Source organism: Cyanistes caeruleus, chromosome 17, assembly GCF_971803275.1.
Source record: "Cyanistes caeruleus chromosome 17, bCyaCae1.hap1.1, whole genome shotgun sequence".
Classification (NCBI taxonomy): Eukaryota; Metazoa; Chordata; class Aves; order Passeriformes; family Paridae; genus Cyanistes; species Cyanistes caeruleus.
In genome coordinates this window covers 2,496,489-2,514,618 of record NC_141717.1, presented here as the reverse complement: position 1 = coordinate 2,514,618, position 18,130 = coordinate 2,496,489, and the positions used below count along the sequence as shown (strand labels likewise).

At 46.4% G+C, this 18,130-nt stretch overlaps 1 protein-coding gene across 15 annotated transcripts in view; it reads left to right on the top strand.

The window, feature by feature from the left end:
• The window catches only part of DNAAF8 (dynein axonemal assembly factor 8), an 88,231-nt gene that overhangs the window by 44,938 nt on the left and 25,163 nt on the right, over nt 1-18,130 (top strand). For 8 of the 15 annotated variants that reach the window (XR_015277314.1, XR_015277317.1, XR_015277313.1 and 5 more), the window contains 9 exons: nt 1,004-1,148; nt 3,677-3,899; nt 5,712-5,818; nt 8,697-8,851; nt 10,092-10,236; nt 12,978-13,106; nt 14,647-14,844; nt 16,062-16,388; nt 17,992-18,066. Coding sequence is in view for 10 of the 15 variants with exons in the window: in XM_086854241.1 (XP_086710367.1) it covers nt 1,004-1,148; nt 3,677-3,899; nt 5,712-5,818; nt 8,697-8,851; nt 10,092-10,236; nt 12,978-13,106; nt 14,647-14,844; nt 16,062-16,388; nt 17,992-18,066 (1,504 nt within the window). In the remaining 5 variants the exon portion in view is untranslated. The remainder of the gene's footprint in view (nt 1-1,003; nt 1,149-3,676; nt 3,900-5,711; nt 5,819-8,696; nt 8,852-10,091; nt 10,237-12,977; nt 13,107-14,646; nt 14,845-16,061; nt 16,389-17,991; nt 18,067-18,130) is intronic. The other 7 variants (XR_015277316.1, XR_015277315.1, XM_086854238.1 and 4 more) reach the window with 1 other exon arrangement.

Genomic DNA, 18,130 nt, shown 5'->3' with positions numbered 1-18,130 from the left:
GGAAAATCCTTCCTTACTGGCTGCTGGGAGTACTGGGTTAATAGCAGGAGAGCTTGAGCTAGACAAACACAAAGAAATGGAGCTTTTATTCCTAATTAGACCACTTTTATATGATTTGAGTAAATTTCTATCTTTATTTATCATGATGCTAAAGCCTCATAATGTCTTTATGGGGCAGTAGCTTTTCATTTCAAGTGTCCAGTAGTGATGGATTCATTTGGCGTTTGCTGCAGCCATAAACCTTGAGCTGGGGAAATCCTTGAGCTGCTCAACATCCAAGACAACCATGCCCAAATTTGGGGCCAGAAAATCAGCTTGTCTGATCCCCAGCTAGACAATTTATTATCCACAGAGCCACACAACTCCCTGTCATAAAGCCCTTGCTTTTTAAATCAATTTGTTTCTCTGATGGGGGAAATGATAATAATCTACTTCCCTTTGGGGCATAAACATTCAGAACGGGTTGGTGTGAGTCTTCCTACATGCCAGGATGGGCTGAAGTGGATTAGGCTGGTAAAGAAGATTCTGAAATGTAAATTTGGGGCAGTACCAGTGATGTGTTTGCCTTTTGATATTTTTTTAGTGTTGATTTTGATGCTGTTAAAGGTTTAGACACACAACCAGTTGGTCTATTAATATTGAGTCATCCAGAAAGATGGGCAAATGGTACTGCACAAAGTTAACAGCAGAAGGGATGCACTGTGGGCTCTGCCCCAGAGGCCTTGCAGTTTTTTACTAGTAGGTTTATGTGACAAAAGGCAGAGTTATATCAGCAGAAATAGCTTAAATTCAAGTTATCATTGCTAGTTGGGGTTTAGCCCAAAGCCAAGAGCCTTCTGTGTAAACTGCACACGAACACAAACCAAACCCAAGCCTCTCTGTAGCTCTGGCAGTGCAGAGCCATCCTGGGAACTGCAGGAGAGCAGCAGGGCTGCAGCTCTGAGCTTGTGGTGGGCTTGGGAGCATTTCCCTCATTTTCCCATGTTTTCCTCTGGCTGTCCAGGTTGCCATGGTGTTGGTGTTTGAGGATCTCTTCCGAAGCCCCCTGGAGACCCATCACACTCTGCAGCTGCTGCTGGGCTCTGGGCTGGATGTCTGCGGCCTCCGCCTGCTCTACCCCGGGCAGGAGCTGCTGCTCTCCAGCTCAGGTGAGCTCTGCTTCTCCTCCAGAGCTCCCATGGTGCTGAGGAAGGCACAGATCTGTAAATGCACTGAGGGGAAGGGTGGGGAGAGTCAGATTTGCATGAGGGTTGCTTTATCAGTTCCCCTATCTTCCCCAAAAGAAATTATAGAATAGCTTTGATTGTTTCTTTCTATTCCCGGTGTTGAATGTCCATGAGCTGAATTTTTAACCCTTGATATGTTTCTGGGTCTCAAACTTTAGCTGTTGTTCCTTTGATGTGAGCTTTCACACATTTCAGTGCCCTGAGCTCCAGGGATGGGCTCACTTGAGTTAAATATAATAATTTAGTTTCTCACTGATACTCCTGAAGGTTTTAGCTGCAGAAAACCCAGCCTCCCTTTTCCACAATTCCCCCATCTCATTGCCTCTGGGACTTCAGGAGTACTGATTTATCTGTCCTGTAATTGCATTGGCTGATAAACCATCACCAAAATGTCACATTATTTAGTAGAATCCCATCTGAGGTGGGAGACCAGCAGGATAAGGTAAACAAACACGATCTGGAGCTCTGAACTCAAATCACAAAGTCTTGAACATCAGACACCAATGTGTCAAATACTGACATTTACCACTCAAGTCTTTATTTTTTCCCATTTGAGAAACAGAGATGATGAAGCCTGTCTTAAAGCATTATGGAATATTATTGGTTGCTACTGCAGCACAACTCCAGAGCAACAGTTGTTCCCTTAGCTGCAGAGTTTAGAGATTGCTGATGCCTTGTGCTTCCTTTTAAGCCAGAAGGTTCTTCTGGAAGATTCAGATGTGCCACCATCTCACCCAGACAATCCATTTCTCTTGACAAAAGCACAGGCAGGCTGAGAGGGAGAGAAATGGGCTTCCTTCTCCTCTGGCAGAAGGGGAATGAAGACCAACTTAATCAGAGAAAATCCCCCAGTCTCCTTTCCCTTTCTGCATTAGAAAGCAATAGGAGCAGGCTGCCTTAGCACTGGGATTGCAGGTGCAGCTGTCTGGGTGCTGTGCACAGAACACATTCCTGGTGAGAGCTGGAGAGATGGAGGAGGGCTCCAGAAATGAATAAGAAAACCATAAAAGCAGCAGTCATTAGGAGCTGACAGGCAGCAGATCTGCTTCAATGCTCTGTACCATGCACCATTATTTAAGAACATTTTGTATGAAGAGACAATTCATTTGAGCTGAGAACTGTTGTGCAAGTTTGTAAATTAGATTTTTACCCTTAGCTTGGTAACTCTAAAATTATTATTTTAAATACTTACAGCCAGTTCCTCCATTATCTACCTGCTCTGGAGATTTGTGTTCTGCTTTCTGATTCTTATGCAAGAAATCAGAAAGCAGAACATTTGAATATGTTTTTAAACCTAAGGGAAGGAAATCACACACCTTGCTACTTTTGCTGACATCTGCAGCAAGAACTGGAAATGAGGAAAATCTGCTTTTTCTGGGGTTACTTCCTGGGCCCCAACTATGGTGGAGAAATAGATAGTCATAGGGAAGAGTTGTTGAAGAAAATAAAGGAAGTCAGAGTTCAAATCCTGGCAGAAAATTAAAGGTGGCAAATCAAATATTTGCCTGGATTTTACAGCATTGTACAAAATCTGTATTTAATGCAGAAGGAAATAATGTAAAAAAGAAGTCCCCAGATTTCCAGTTTATGATCCCCTTCAGAAACATCCCTTTCCTCAGGCCCCCGTTCTTGTCCTGTACTTCAATCCCCCAGCCTTGTGGTCATGAGCAAGAGAAACCTGAAGTGCTGTCTTAGAGTCACAGTTTGGGCTGAAAAGACCCTAAAGACCACCAATTCCAACCCTGCCATGGACAGGGACACTTCCAGTGCATCACCTGCTCTGGAATAGCTTTTAACAGCAAACACAAGACAGCCAATTCCTCTTTCCTCAGCAGACGTCCTTGAATAACCTCGGGTTTGCTATTGGGTAAAAGTGTGCAGGTGCTGCCAGCATCTCTCCCCCAGGACAGGTAACTGGGTGATTGATTGATTGATTGATTGATTCCCAGGGCAGGTAACCAGGTGATTGATTGATTCCCAGGACAAGTAACCAGGTGATTGATTGATTCCTAGGACAGGTAATCAGGTGATTGACTGATTGATAGATAGATAGATAGATAGATAGATAGATAGATAGATAGATAGATAGATAGATTGATTCCCAGGACAGGTAATCAGGTGATTGATTGATTGATTGATCAATTGATTGATTGATTGATTCCCAGGACAGGTCATCAGGTGATTGATTGATTGATTGATTGATTGATTGATTCCCAGGGCAGGTAACCAGATGATTGATTGATTGATCGATCGATTGATTGATTGATTCTCAGAACAGGTAATCAGGTGGTTGATTGATTGATTGATTGATTGATTCCCAGGACAGGTAACCAGGTGGTTCCTCTGTTCAAGTCTGGCTCTGACAGATCTGAGAAGAGCCCTTGAGTGGAGTGAGTGACTTTGGGGTGGGTTGTTCCATGTTTTACTCACACCTGTGTTTGTTTCCACAGAAAAGCTGCCTTCCTCCTACACTTCAGAGCCTGGCAAGGTGTCCCCAGTGCTGGCATTATGTGTGAGGGGGCCCAAAGCCCATGGCATCCTGCAGGACATCACCCAGATGTCCCAGAGCCAAGCGGAGCCTCTCGTGTCCCTGCCCCTGCCCAGCCGGGTGCACAGGGAGCTGTGCCTCTGGTTTGGAGGGAGAGCTGCTGGAATCCTGCCCCCAGCTTGCAGGTGATGGTCCCAGATGTTTGGAGCTGTTGTTGCAGGGGCAGTGAGCCCTGGAGGCAGGCAGGCACTCGGAGATCTCAGTGTCAGCCTCCCAAAGGTCCTGCAGCACAGGAGTGCGGGGGGAGCAATCCCTCTACTTTTGTATTTCCAAACCAGTTATGCAGTCTGCAGAAATCCTTCTCTCTTCTGCAGCAGATCGTGGAATCATGGAATATCCTGAGTGGGAATGGTCCCACAGGGATCATCCAGTCCAGCTCCCAGCCCTGCACAGACCCCCAACAACCCCACCCTGGGCATCCCTGGCAGCCTCGGGGCTGTGCCCATTCCCTGGGGAGCCTGGGCAGTGCCAGCACCTCAGGGGGAAGAACCTTTCCCTGATCTCCAAGCTGACCCTCCCTGACACAGCTCCAGCTCCTGTTCTCTCACTTCCTACGTGTGTCAGGCGTGGGACAGTTGCAGTTGCTTCCCATTCCCCATTCCCTGCTATCCAGACCTGTAATTCCCACCCTTGCTGCAAGATTTGGGAAGCTGGTGCTGGAGAAGCGCTGCAAGGCCGTGTGTCAGTGACTGACCCTCTCCTAGGAAACCTCTGGCTTTGCCCTGTACATCAACTGATAAAGGGATTCTGTAGGAAAAGGTTCTTGGAGGATGATGAGAGGAGTGTGTGAAAATGAAGGGTGGCTTATAAACCTTGAACTGCATTAGAAACTGTTGCAGAAAGCTCAGACCTGCAGGTTCTGGAGAGGTTTTTAGGGATCCTGCCTGATCCTGGGGGCAGGGTGGCACAGTCAGAGGCAGCAGGCTGGAGGTGAGATCTCTGCACTGCTGTCAGTGCTTTCTGTGAGTGACAAAGCTCAGCCATGTGGAATCAACCTATGGATTGCTGTGGAGGATTATGTGTCAGAGTTCAGCTCTGTTCAGCCACAACCAGCAACTTTTTTATGTTTAAGTTGTGAAAAAAGAAAAATCAATTTGGCCAAGTTTCATTCTCTTTATTTGTTTATTTTCCTCAGGGATGCCTTTTTCCTCTTACAAAGATGATGAATTCTGATCCTCTGGTATAACTCAGTCCGGAGCAGTGCTACATCCTAAATAATGCACTTGTCTTTCTCCTAATGCTGGTAATTTGGTCTGTTGGGAGACAGGAATACAAACTGCAGCTCAGATTGCCCTTTTCAGATTAGACTTGCAAATGCTGTGGGCTCCTGGGAGTGAGCAAGCAGGATGTGTTCCAGCCAGCTCCGTGGTGGTGGCAAGGGATGAGGCAGGTTTGCCTGAGCTCACAGTCCCAGCCAAAACTGTTCCCAGTCAGTCCCTGGCTTTCAAGCACACCTTCTGTTCACCCTGCCCTGATTGGGTCCTTTTGGATGTGCAGGAATGGTGTGGAAGTTTCGCTGGCATGAACATCCCTGCCAGACTGGATCGTGCTTGTTGCCTAACACGAACCCTTCAGACTGGTTAAACTCAGCCTAAAGAACCCAAAGTGAATAGCAACTAGGATGTGTCTGTGGGTGGGAAAAGCTCTGCTGGTGCAGCCTGACATATTTCTTGATTCCCAGATTTCTTTGCCAAGCTGGCTACTTTGCATTAGCTACTTTTAATTGAACACAGAGAGCCTCAGGGGGAGTATTATGAAAAGATGTTCAGTCAGAGAGACCTTGATGCAGCTCATGTCATGGACAAGGGATTGGAATGGCTTTTCCAGTAAAGCAGTTTTACCAGAGAAGCTTCTGTGGCCTTGGATTTGCCACAGAAAGTAGGTTTGAGTCAGAACCTTTTAATATTTTTTATTTAATACTTACCATTTTTCTGCAGCTCTCAGAGTCCTTCACCAGCTGGGGCAGGAGCAGATGAAGCAAAAGTTGACCTCCAGGGCTTGATGCTGCCTCCACCTCCAGCCATGCTTGTCTCAACTACCAAAGGTCAGTGTTAGGAAATTAAATTTGAGGGTTTATGGTCTCCTTCCCTGATAACATCACTTTACTCCAGCCCACCTAAGGCAATTCTGCCTCTCTGGATCGCTCAGGGCTGTGACCTGGGCAGTTCTGGAGCCAGGAATGGATTTCTAGTGGGACACTCATCCTCCTCGTGGGAGCAGCTGCTGGAGTCCTGGGGGCTGCTCAGATGTCACTGAAGGGGAAAAAAGAAACAAAAAACCACTTCTCAGGAAATCTCTGCACAAAGAAATGTTCATCTGTTCCTGTTCATCACAGAAACAGTCACATGAAGACCTAACAGAGTCCTTAACCTGCTTGTTTATTGATCAGAGATCATCTGCCTCTCCTGCTGGAGACTGAATATAATTAGGGGAATTAAATGGTTAAGGCTTCATTTAGGGCAGGACTGACCACACAGTCAGAAAGGAAAGCATTTTGGGATTAATATCAACATATTATCACCTGGTTCCACTCACATCCCCATTTTCCCTTTGTAGGAGCAGTATTCAGCTGAATTTGTACCTAACCAGCCACAAACTGTGTCCAGGGAACACCTGCCAAGGCCCTGCCTGGATAAAAGGTGTTGGGTCCTGCTGTAAAGGCCAGCATCCCCTGCAGTGGGGCGGGCACAGCACACGTGGGGTGCAGGGGGGTTTGAACAATGCTCCTGGAGCTCTTGGCTGGTTTCTACTGCCCCAGCTGAGGGTGGTTTCACAGGAATGAAGCCTGAGGGGAGCAGAAGTTCAGCAGCTGTCAGAGGGGGAAATGGCAAAAGGAAAGCAGGAGTGGAGTGACAGAGGAAAAGACTGAGAATTACATTGCCAAAGGAAAGAATCCATGAGAAAAGGATGAAAACATAAGGCAAAAAGATGAAAAAGGAGTGGAAGGAAAATAGAGAAGGGGGAAAGGAAAAAACCAATTTTGAGACAGTTTTTCGTCTTTTGGCTCATGTTAACTCAGGTAGTTTGGCAGCCAGCCCTTGGCTCTGTTATTTGGGATTGGGATTGATGGCAGCTGGTGGCTACTGATGGAATGAGTCACATTTGCTGCCTCCCCTTCCTTTTATGGCCATTAATGATTCACATTTGCTGTGGGCTGCTGAGTTCCACCACACCACGTTCCATCTGCATTGAGCCTCAGAAGTCACTGTCAAGCTTTGCTCCTCAGATAACTGCTCTGGCAAGAGGAGCTGAAACTCTGCTCTGAGAGCAGACACCCTTGGGATTTTCAGGAAAAGAAACATTCACTGACTCCTTCCCTCTGGTCTCCAGCAGCTCCTGTAGATGACAGGAATATTTACCCATGCAGAACAGAGGTACTGCAGTTGGGCAGAGCTGTCCCTTCTCAGTAATCAGAGTTTTGGAGACCCAAGCAGATACTCCTGTCGATTTGGGATATGTGCAGGCAAAAAAAATGTTTCTTAAAGTGTTCTCAGCTGGAGAGGAACCAAAATGTTCCAACCAACAAAGTTAGATTTTGACAGTTCCCATATTGTGAATATTGGCTAAAAGCCAGTGTTAAAGCCATAAAGCCAAACTGAGATTTTAGGCAAAGAACACCCTGCCTGTCCCATCCTTAGTGATAAATACAAGGTTTCCAGTACTTTGGTGCTGTTACTTTGAACTACCAGGCTGAGCCTTGGCAGGTCAGATATCCATATCACAAAGTCTAGAATAAAAAGAAATATTCACTGTCCTACCCTCAGAATCAATTGGGAGACAATGAAAAATCCTCCACTCTCATTAAATCGCTTGGTTAAAGCTACGAGAAATTACTGAGGCAGTGTAGAGGAAACCCATATAGAAATGGTACTGAAGATTTGTCTTCAGAGCTCACTCTTGGCAGCTTGTGGAGATCTGAATATGCATTTTGAGGGATAAAAAAGCTGTGTTAGGACTGAGAAAGTGTAATAATGGAGGCCATGGTAAAAACAGAGAGCTCAGGCAGATCAGGGGCTTCAGGGAAAAGTCTTGAGCTTGTCTCACAGTGCTTAAGATGTGGGGGCTGCTCAGGAGGCCTTGGAGGCTCTTTCTCCTGAGCTTGCTCAAGGCTGGCAGTGAGCCTGGGATTCAACTCAGAAAACAGGAGTCTAAAAACTCAAGGTTCTAACCCGAGGTCAATTCCAGCTGTGTGTTTGATCTTCTGTACTGGGATGAGGGATTCAGGGAGAGCTCCAGCAGCCAGACCTGCTGGAAGGGGATCAGGTAGGAAAAGGCAGGCTGGTACCATTCCTGTGATGTCCAAAGAACCTGTGAAGCCCCAGAGGGCACCAAACCAAAGGTGAGATCCAGAGCTTCAGGAGCTTGTGCCACCATACAGGTCTGGGGTGAAGGTTAAAGGCAAGAACAAAGGAGGGACAATGGGAAGCAGAAGTGGGTGCTGAGCAGGATTGCTGAGACCACCAGTAACAGCAGAGAGCAATGGCCAGAGCTTCTTCATGCTCTTTGGAGTGGACAAATTGATCAAGAACAAGTTCTTGTTGCCCTGTTTGGTCACTCAGAGTGTGGTCAGGCCTACAAAGCCTCAGTGCTGCCCTGGGTGCTGGGGCTGTGCAGGGACAGCTCCCACAGCCCGGCCAGCACAGACACACCGCCTGTGAGCAGCTCCCAGACCTGGGGAGACACACTGCCTCCTCTCCTCTGATGATTCATAAAGACATTACTGATGATGCCATAAGCTTTCCCACTCTAGGCTGGCCTTGGATTGCAGTCATGATGAGCTGGATGCAGCAAACAAGCCGTAAAACACAGGCTCGCTACTCAGGATGCAGCTGTTTGCTCCCAGCGGTGGGACCTGCCCTGCATTGATACCACAGCTCCTGTGACAATAACATGCTGGTTTTCTTGCCCTTTCTTTGATCTAGGGGACATCATTCTGCTGGTGTCACCTGTGGTACCTCCACGTGCCTATGGGGCTGTGCTTTCGACCTGTGCCCGCCGGGGCTTTGTGCTGCAAGGACTGCGGCAGCTGCAGCTCTCAGCACAGCAAGGCCTTGTGCTGGGCATGACAGCAGGGCAGGTACTGTGCCCTTTGTGCCCTGGCTTACCCCTTGCTCTGCAGCTGATTGTGCCAGCACTCCTCCAGTGAGTGCTTGAGGACATCCATTCTCTCTTTTCTAGCTCTCCGTGTTCCTGTGCTGCTCTGGCTGTTTTCAGTGCTGGCTTTTTTCCTAGTAGGAAAATCCCAAAAAGCCTTAACCTCTCATGGAGAACAGGAGTGTAAAATCATCCTGCTCCTGCTAAAACAAACGTGAATTTTGCCATTGATGTCAGAATAAGCAAGAGCTGGCAGTAGCTCCATGAACCAAAATACTGCAGAGGTGGTTCAGGAGAAGAGGCTTCACTAACAGACTGATATTTAGTGATGTACTTCACAGTCCCTCTGGGCCCTTCAGCATGAAGTCCCCAACTTCAGTGCATTCCAGATGGGTTTCAAAAAGAGCTTTCAGAAATTATTCTTTTTTTCCTTTGAAGCTCTGCCTAACGTGGTGATAGGTTTGAGGTAAAGTGCACTTGGCATTTTGACAAGTCAGCCTAAGGAAACAGCAATAATCACAAATGCAAGGTTGCAGTCAAACTTAACATATGCAAGAAGTCCAGTGCTGCACTTCTTACATTATAAATCCCACAGGAATCATATGACACCTTCTCTCACAAAGGAGTGGGCTACACACTTCAAATCATCGTGCTGAGGGTTCTCAGTCAGGAAATGCATCATTTTGCAAGTCAAACTCTACAAATCCCCTCTTTTCTGCTTGTTCTGTGATCAGGCCTGAGGAATAACAATGTCCCTGCCCATAATATTTTGTAGAATTAATATAACCTATTTATGGAATACTATAGCCCAAATAGCCAGATATTTGGGGCATGTTAAATGGCCCTTAAAGAGTTAACAGCAGCAACCATTGCTCCAATGTGCTGTTTGCAGCTACAGTTTCTCAAAATCATCCCTTCATTTGGGACTCCAGATAATCTTTGAGTGACTTAGGATGGTGCCACCTATCAGCTGAATTACAACTGCTGTGGTTTTAGCCCAGCCCAGCTGCAGGGCAGAATGATTTTGTGTTAAGCCTCTTCCCTGAGTTTAAATTAAGTTTCTCTGTCTCAGGAAAAGATGACGCAGAACACCCAGATATTGAAGTTCCTATGGCTCAGTGGTGAGCTGTATTTTGTTATGCCATTGTAATTTATCTATTTGCTTGAGCCCTATAGTAATTACATCTGGATTTAGCAGTCTAATCTGCCCCTCATTATTTCAGATTGCTGTCTTTTGCCCTGGCAAGAGTTCAAGCTCACCTGATGGTCCTGCAGGAGGAGAAATCCCTGCTGGAGCCCGCAGGCGCTGCCTGGTGCTGCTGCTGAGGAAGGAGAACGCCAGGCATCACATCCCTGCCTTGGTGACAGGTAATGCTTGCCCTGCCCAGCAGCCTGGGAGGGAGGGTTTGCATCTCAGTGTGTGTGAGTCCACATTAGCAATCCAACCACAGCTGTACACTGCAGGGAATATTTATTGGGAATATCAAGGTCTGCTCATGTTGCTGTAGGAACCTCCAGACCAACATGTGAATCAGTCACTGCTACACATCCAACAGAGCTGCCTGACCTCTGCCAGTTGTTTGATGTTTAGCTCTGGAGTCCTCTTGAACTTGGAATCACCGAGCAGTTCCTCGTGGAAGGGGCCTCAGAAGGCCTCTCATCCAGCATCCTGCTCAGCAGAGCATCAGCAATGAATTCCCTCAGGATGCTCAGTGCTTTTTTTCTGTCAGGTCTTGAAAATCTGCAAGGACAGAGATTCTCCTGCCTCCCTGGGCCTTTGTTCCATCATTATGGGAAATGTTTGTCCTTTATGTGAAATTGTAACCTCCTGTTTGGATTTGTGAGCTTTGTGCCTGGACACTTCAAAGCTGGGCCTTGACTTTGGCACCTCACACCCAACACATGGAGGTGTTGTTGGGGCTGTCCTGTTCAGGGCCAGCAGTTGGATTTCAAGGATCCTTGTGGATCCCTCCCAGCTCAGGATTTGCTGGGATTTTATGGCCTCAATCACCTCCTCTCAGAAACTCTTTTTGCCCAGAGAGGTAGGGTAGCCCAAATACAGCTGTGCCACTGGGCCTGAGGGCAGCGTCTGATCCTGTCAGCCTCAAGCCCTGCATCCTTGTGACTTCCAAGCACCCCAAAGACAACTCATTTTGTACACAGGAACTGCCAAAACCCAGCCAAGTTGCTGCCTTAAATCTTCTTACTTGAGTTTCTATTTTCTTGAGGATCAGTTGACATCAGCCTCAAGTGGGGAAAATCAGAGGCAAAAGCAGTGGTCAGGAGGGAACAGAAATCCTGCCCTGCTTGGCTCTTCCCAACAAGGGTCACTGTGGGTGACCCTTCCATTAACACCATCCCACACAGCCCAATTGTTTCCTTTAATTTATCCACAATAGCAAAGAACATTTAGAGGTTGGGGGGGATGGGGGGTGGGGAGAACAATGACAATTGAAATAGTCCTGGGCTTTTTCTCCTGAGACTATCACAGAATGTTCTGAAAACATGTGCAGACACAGAGGATTAATCATGGCACAGTAATTACAGCCCCATGTCACCTGCTGCCTCTGCACCCAGGGAAAGTTGCTCATTAAAAAGTGCAGTTTCTGCTGCTTCCCTCAGTGCCACAGATGATGTTTTGTGTTCATGTTTTGCACGGGGAAATTTCCACTAGAAATATATAGGTGGGGCTGGAACAAAGGGTTGTCTGGAAAGGCAAAATATTTTCCCTCATGCTGGAGAACTCAGGGTTTCTCCCTTTGGTTGTGACAGATTTTGCAAATGCCTCTTTCCATGTGTTCTGTGCTATTTTCATCAGTCCTGTACTGCAGAAAGACACCTTAGTCCATATTCCAGAGCCCTGGAGAAGGGAAGCTGATATTCTTCACAAGCCTGGGTTTGGCCTCTGGGAAGTGGAGAATAACACTAAGATTGGAGTAGAGTAAATACCTCACCAAGAAGTTTTGCATTTGTAATCAATATGAAAGCAGTTGCACCTTCAAGGTCTTGAACACTGTTCAATTTTCAAAGCCAGTTAAAATTTTTCAATTACTCCTGAAACAGCAGATAAATAGATGGGTAAGGATCTCTGTCCTGAGGTTCAGACACCACACACTTTTTGTCCAAGCTTTACTTTCTGCCCTACCCTGAGTTTGAATAAACAACAGGCAATGCTGCTGGGACAGTGATGGCCCATTTTTGGTGCCTCACACCTTTTGAATTTTGAGAAGCAAGTGATTGTCAGTGGTAAATTTGACATCCAAGCTTTGCCATCAGCCTCTAGCACCAATAATCCATTTCCCATGCTCCACTACAGTGAATTTTTGACAGGCTTGTACGGTAGGAAGCAATCAAATGTGTACAAAGTAATTTAAAAAATAACAAGCCTTTAAAAGTGTGGCCTGAAACATTATTACAGAAGGCTGAACTAATTGTTGTGGAAATGTACTGTATGCAACACCTTAATGCACTGCCTGTGCATAACCCAGCTCTTTGGAGAGAGAATGGGAGCCAAGAGATTGTGGCTTTAAGCACTTAGTGTCTGTAAAAGTGGTGTGGAATGGGAGATTTTCCAGGCTGGAAATCACAGGAGCAGAACATGATGTCTCTGTTCAGGTCTGTCACCCCAGCAACACCTCCCTGCACACGAGGGCCCTGCGGGATGCAGGATTTTGGCCTCATGTCTGGAAGTGTGAGACACCTTGAGGGCCTCCACGTGAGCACTGGGCTCAGATGTGGGACCCTTCCTAGGAGACACCACCTTATTTAAGATATGTATTCTAATTCAGGAGCTCTGTGGCAGCATCCGTGCACTTGTCCCACCTTTCAGTTTCCAGCAGGGGTTAGAAGGGGATGGAAACAACTGGGTGCTGATGAAAAAGCCAGAGAAAGCTGTGAGCCAGCCTCAGTTTTCAACAGCTCCTTGCCCTTTTTTAAGTGGTCCATGTGATTTGGGGCAGAGGGGATGGCTCAGTTGCCTTTGGTGTCTCGGTGAGCTCAGTCTGTACAGGAGCTGTGGCCAGTGACTCCAGCGTTTGAGAGCAGAGTGTTTTCATGTCAGGCTGAGCAGAGCTCTGCATTCCTCACATTTCCTGCTGTTCTGAGCACAGGGCTGATGGATGAGCTGGCAGAGGCAGGCCTGAGCATCGGGTACAGCATCCTCCCTGCAGCTGCTGGAGCAGCCCCGTCCCTCTGCTTCCACGGGGCTCCGTACACCGCGGCCACGCTGCACAGCCTGGGTAGGTCAGGGTGGGTGGGGAACTGCTCTGGCCTGGCCTTTGCAGGATCAGACACACAGGGACTGCTTTGGGTTGGGAGGGACCTCAAAACTCATCCCATTCCACCCCTGCCAAGGGCAGGGACACCTGCCACTACCCCAGGTTGCTCCAAGCACCATCCAGCCTGGCCTGGGATACTTGCAGAGATGGAGCAGCCACATTAACAATGGATTTTCCTGAATAAAAGCATTAGGAATATGTTTTTATCTGTAGCATCTCATGCACTGTTCTGCCAGTCAATCACTGTGACTCTCATGGAATAATCAATGGAAATGAAAATGAAAATACCTTTTTAAAGTAAATTAAAAGATGCATGCAAAAAGAAGTTACTGAAACTTGACACAGTAACATCCAATTAAGTCTTAATTAAGATGATTAAAGATTAATAGCCAATCAATACATATTTATTGCCATAGTTTCAAGATAAGTCAAAACATTAAAATGAGATAAATTGGTTGTTGTGTGTAAAACTGAAATGTGCTGAAGTGATAAATGCTGGCAGCTGTAGTTCTGTAGGTGCAGAAAAGGCACTTTCCAATTTCATTTTACTCAGATATTCTAGATTTCAGTTTGTACAGTTGTATTCACTTTGGTAACTCATTCATTCAAAGCTGGGAGACTGATAGGATTTCAAACAGCAAGGAAATGGCTTTTTTGTTCTTAATCTATGACTCACATGGGTGAGTCTTAAACCTTCTAGTTCTGTACACTTTGGGTAAAAAAATCCAATGTTTATTTCTCTAACTACAGGTTGGTGGGTTTTATGTGTTCAGCAAGTTAATTTAGTTTAATTTCATTTAATTGTTTGAAAATTTGGATGCCAGGACTTTTGAGTTAAAATATATTGCTCTCCAAAATCAAACTGACACTAAATCCTAAGGAAAAATGAAAATTAAATGCGTGTCATTCACCATTCTCTAGCATTATGAAAAGTTATGACGTAGGAATAAGTAAGTAAATAAATATTTATTGCTAAAATTTCTAAAATAAGCATGTAGTGAATCAGTATGGAACAAAGAGGGATTTCTGATGGGCCAGGGATTCTCCAGGCTGTGTTGTTCCCAACAGGACTGTGGATACAAGCACAGTGTTACAGCAGACCCCAAATTAGCTCCCAGTTGTGTGGCCTGCACAATGTCCTAGAGAGAAAAATGAGGTATTGATTTAATGTGAAGTCAGTCATTAGTTATCAACCCAAAACTGGTGCCTTAAATCATTTTGGTACAGATCTATCAACTCTGCCTAATGGTGTGAATAAGGATATCAAAATTACAAGGGAATGTATTTGCTTTACACAGCAAAATGTAATTCCAGGGAAGGACTGGGACTAATTAGAGGGGGTTTGCTGAGTTAATATTCCTCACTCAGGAGGCTTTTCCTGAGCTGCAGTGTGAGGAGACAGTGAAATGCTGGTTGGGATTTATGCAATTCCTCCACAGCAAAAGGATTGAGATGTGTTTTCATGGGGTAACAGTTTTGTTTTGATGCTCTCCCTGGGCAGGAGGAAACCTCAGCGCGGTGCCAGAGCCCCATCACATCCCTCTGGATTTTCTGTGCCACCGAGTTTACGCTGCTGAGCCCGGGATGGAGCAAGTGGTGATGCTGACAGTGGTGGGGATGCAGGCTCTGAAGAGTGCTGGAGAGCTCCTCCAGCAGATCCTGCAGATCCCTTCCCTCAGGGATCAGTCTCGGAGTGCAGGTGATCCCGGCTCCGGGGCAGGGCTGGAGACCTTGGGCAGAGAAGTTTATCCTGGTAGCTCTTTTTAGCATAGCAGGAACATGGTGGGAAATGTGGTGAAGGGACCTCAGGAAGAACGTGTTTGCTTGTTACCCCCCCTAAAGAGCTGCAGAATTCATCTCAGTTTGTTATGGGCAATCACAAACTGCTCAGGTGGGCATAATTTGCTTCAGAGAGCATCAAATGAGTTCCAAGAAGTGCTTGGGCTTGCAGAGCTTTTATGTAACACAGAGCATTTTGTCCCTCCCTGAGCACTGGGAGGTAAGGCTCGGCTGGAACTGGGGCAGGAATTTGGGAGTCACAGGCTGTGTTCTGTCCAGTGACAGCCTTGGTGAGCAGAAGCAAGGCACTTGAGGGCCTCACGCTCCGCTTCCCCCGCAGGAGCAGCGGCGATGCCATCCCCACGCTGGCTGCTCACATGTGCATGAAAAGGGCTGTCAAGCCCCAGGCAGGACAGGGAGTTTATGTCATTTCATGTGCAGGTTGCACTCAAGTGTGATAACACAGGAGGTGTAGGCACAAAGGGCACAAGTCACACTCTGTTGTATTCAGCTCTCCCAAAACTATGTTGAAATCCTGACTTGAAATCCTGTGAAGTTCTCTATCCAAGATCTGGACCAACAGAAACTTCCAGCACTCATGGATTGAGCCCTAAATGCCTTCCTACATAGTCAGAAGACAACTTTACAAACCCAGCAACATTGAAACTACTTTAGAGACAAGTCAGCATTCTGCTGTAGTTTGTTACAATGATGAACATTGCTTAAAGTGTTATGAGGGGTGCTAAAGAATCCATAATTATGGATTATGCTGTGCCAAGCCTCATCGTTGTTATGTACTCTCAGTGATTCCCTTTCAACTCTCCTCCATTAGCTGTGCTCTCTAATCAAATCATGGCAATTGCTCTCTGTGGCTCCCTCTTGATTTCCCAGATAACCCTTTTTTTTTTGTTCACTCTAATGGTATTTCTTAGAATTTGCATCTTGTGGGTTTTCCCAGTATATTCCTACATTTGCATTACAGTCCATCCTGGATGAAACAAAAGTCAAAACAGCACTGGAACTTGTGCAGGGAAAAACAATCAGTGTGAAATAAAATGTTTGTGTCCAAAACAAAGCAGAGCATCTATGAAACACAAACTGCTGTCTGCTTCTAAAAACATTTTTCTTGACTTGCAGCAGAGCCTGATTCAGGATTTGAGCTCCTAGGCCTGAAGTGGCTGCCCCACCTCACTCGGTGTCAGGCCAGGGAAATAACCCCTTTTGAGGCTGGGGACACTCAGTGGCAGAGCAGCCTGGACGCGCTGATGTCCAAGCCCGTCCTGCTGTGCGCGCTCCGCGGCGTCGACGCCTTCCGAGCCCTGGGAGCTGCCCTGAAGGGATGGACACAGGGCAGGGACAGGCTCAGCACGGGTGACAGCCTCCCACAGGCAATAATGGCCTTGACCCCAGAGGTGACCTTCAGACAAGCCATCCTCTTCTTCACAGAGGCAGATTTGGTACCTGGTAAGGCTCGTTTTTATTGTTTGTGTTATCCTCAGCTCTGGGGTGTGTGGGGATTGATTGAACCTGGACAAAGGAATCCAGTGCTGGGGGTTTTCTCAGGCACAGAAAAACGTAATGATGTGGGGGTAAATTCTGTGCTTGGCTGAATTAAGATGAGGCAATGAAACCAGCAGGAGCCAGCTGAGGTCATCTACAAGGTGGCCTATTTAATTAATGTGGCTGTGCTTGGCCTGGTGCCCTTTCTGATGATCTTGAGGTACTCCATAAGTACTAATTAGATATCAGATCAATTGGCAGGATCAGTAAATAATACCATGCATTTTAAACCTTCTCTACAAGAGAAACTGAAGAACAGAGCCCAAGAGCTCGCCCACCTAAATGTGGGTCCCTAATTGTGGTGCCAGATTTCAGCTTGATGCCTCAGCCTTGCCCCATGCTCAGGGAGATGAAGGTGTGACCAATCTGCAAGAGCCAAAGAAAACAGGTTTCTTGAGAATTTCTTTTTATCCTGGAGGAGAATGAAGAGAGGAATGGAGACCTTTGCTGTCAAAAGCTTCTCAGAGTTCAGTGATGTGTGCCAGCATCGATCTTCCAGCACAGTAAATTTGATAGTTTCCTTCTGTACCAGGAAATGTACAGCCATGCCTCTTAAAACTAAATCACTGTGCAGACTCTGGGGTTATTGATACTGCTTGGTTTAGAGCAGCAGACTACAAGCTCCCACTGTTTTCTTTTAATGTGAAATATTCAGAGAAGAATTGGAGCTGCCTGACTCCTCACACCCAGAGTGAAACAGTTCTGAGCCCTGACAGTTTCTGGCAGGGAATTGGAACAAGATGGTCCCTTCCAACCCAAGCCATTGTGGGATTTTATGATTACTCAGGAGCAGAGAGAAATCAAAGACTGTAGTAACACCATGTATCAGCTGAGGGGGAGTGATGCAGTCCCATAAGTGCTTTCGTGCTTTGAATTTACAGCCCTTCCTTTATCTTTCCTTGGGTAAGAAAAGTCCTTTGTCATCAACACAAACTTAGACACTTGTGTCAAACCCACTGTGCCTGTGTAGTGTGCAGTAACAAATTGGCTTTGCTGAATACCAAGAGGAAAGATTTGTCTGGGAAAAGATCCTGGGTTTAGGCTCACAGCAAGTTTGATTTGTCAGTGAACTCTGGGGGTGTTCTCTGTGAGACTGGTGAGCAAGAAGAGGAGCCTTCAGAAGAGAAGGCATCAGACATCCCAAAGTGGTGTCTAAAAGGCAAGGTAAGAGGAAAGCAGAGCTGTGAGCTCAGTTTATTGAGGAAGGTTGCAATGGCAATGCCAGCCTTGTGCACCAAAGCCACTGTGAGGAACAAAGGAGCACAGCTGAGGCACAGCTTCAGCATCCTGCACTATCTCTTTTATAAGGTAATTCCATTTTTAATTTGTGTTTTTATTGTTGTGGGAGGAATGGAGAGGCCTCCTGCTCAAGAACAGCTTTTCAATATTTTGTAGCAGGTTGAACATCTGCCCTGCTAAATCAAATTACCTTTGTCACCCTCCAGCCCCAGACAGTGAAGGTTTCCCATCTGTGAATCCATAAAAGTACCTGTCCTTCCTTTTCCAGATCCTGAACACCGCCCTGCTATGAAATACCTTCCACCCCCTGGCAGGAGCTCCAGGACTGAAGGGAAGACCACAGGTAAGAAAAAAAACAACAAGTTATTTTAGACTCTTAAATAGATTGAAAAGAACTGCATGTCCTG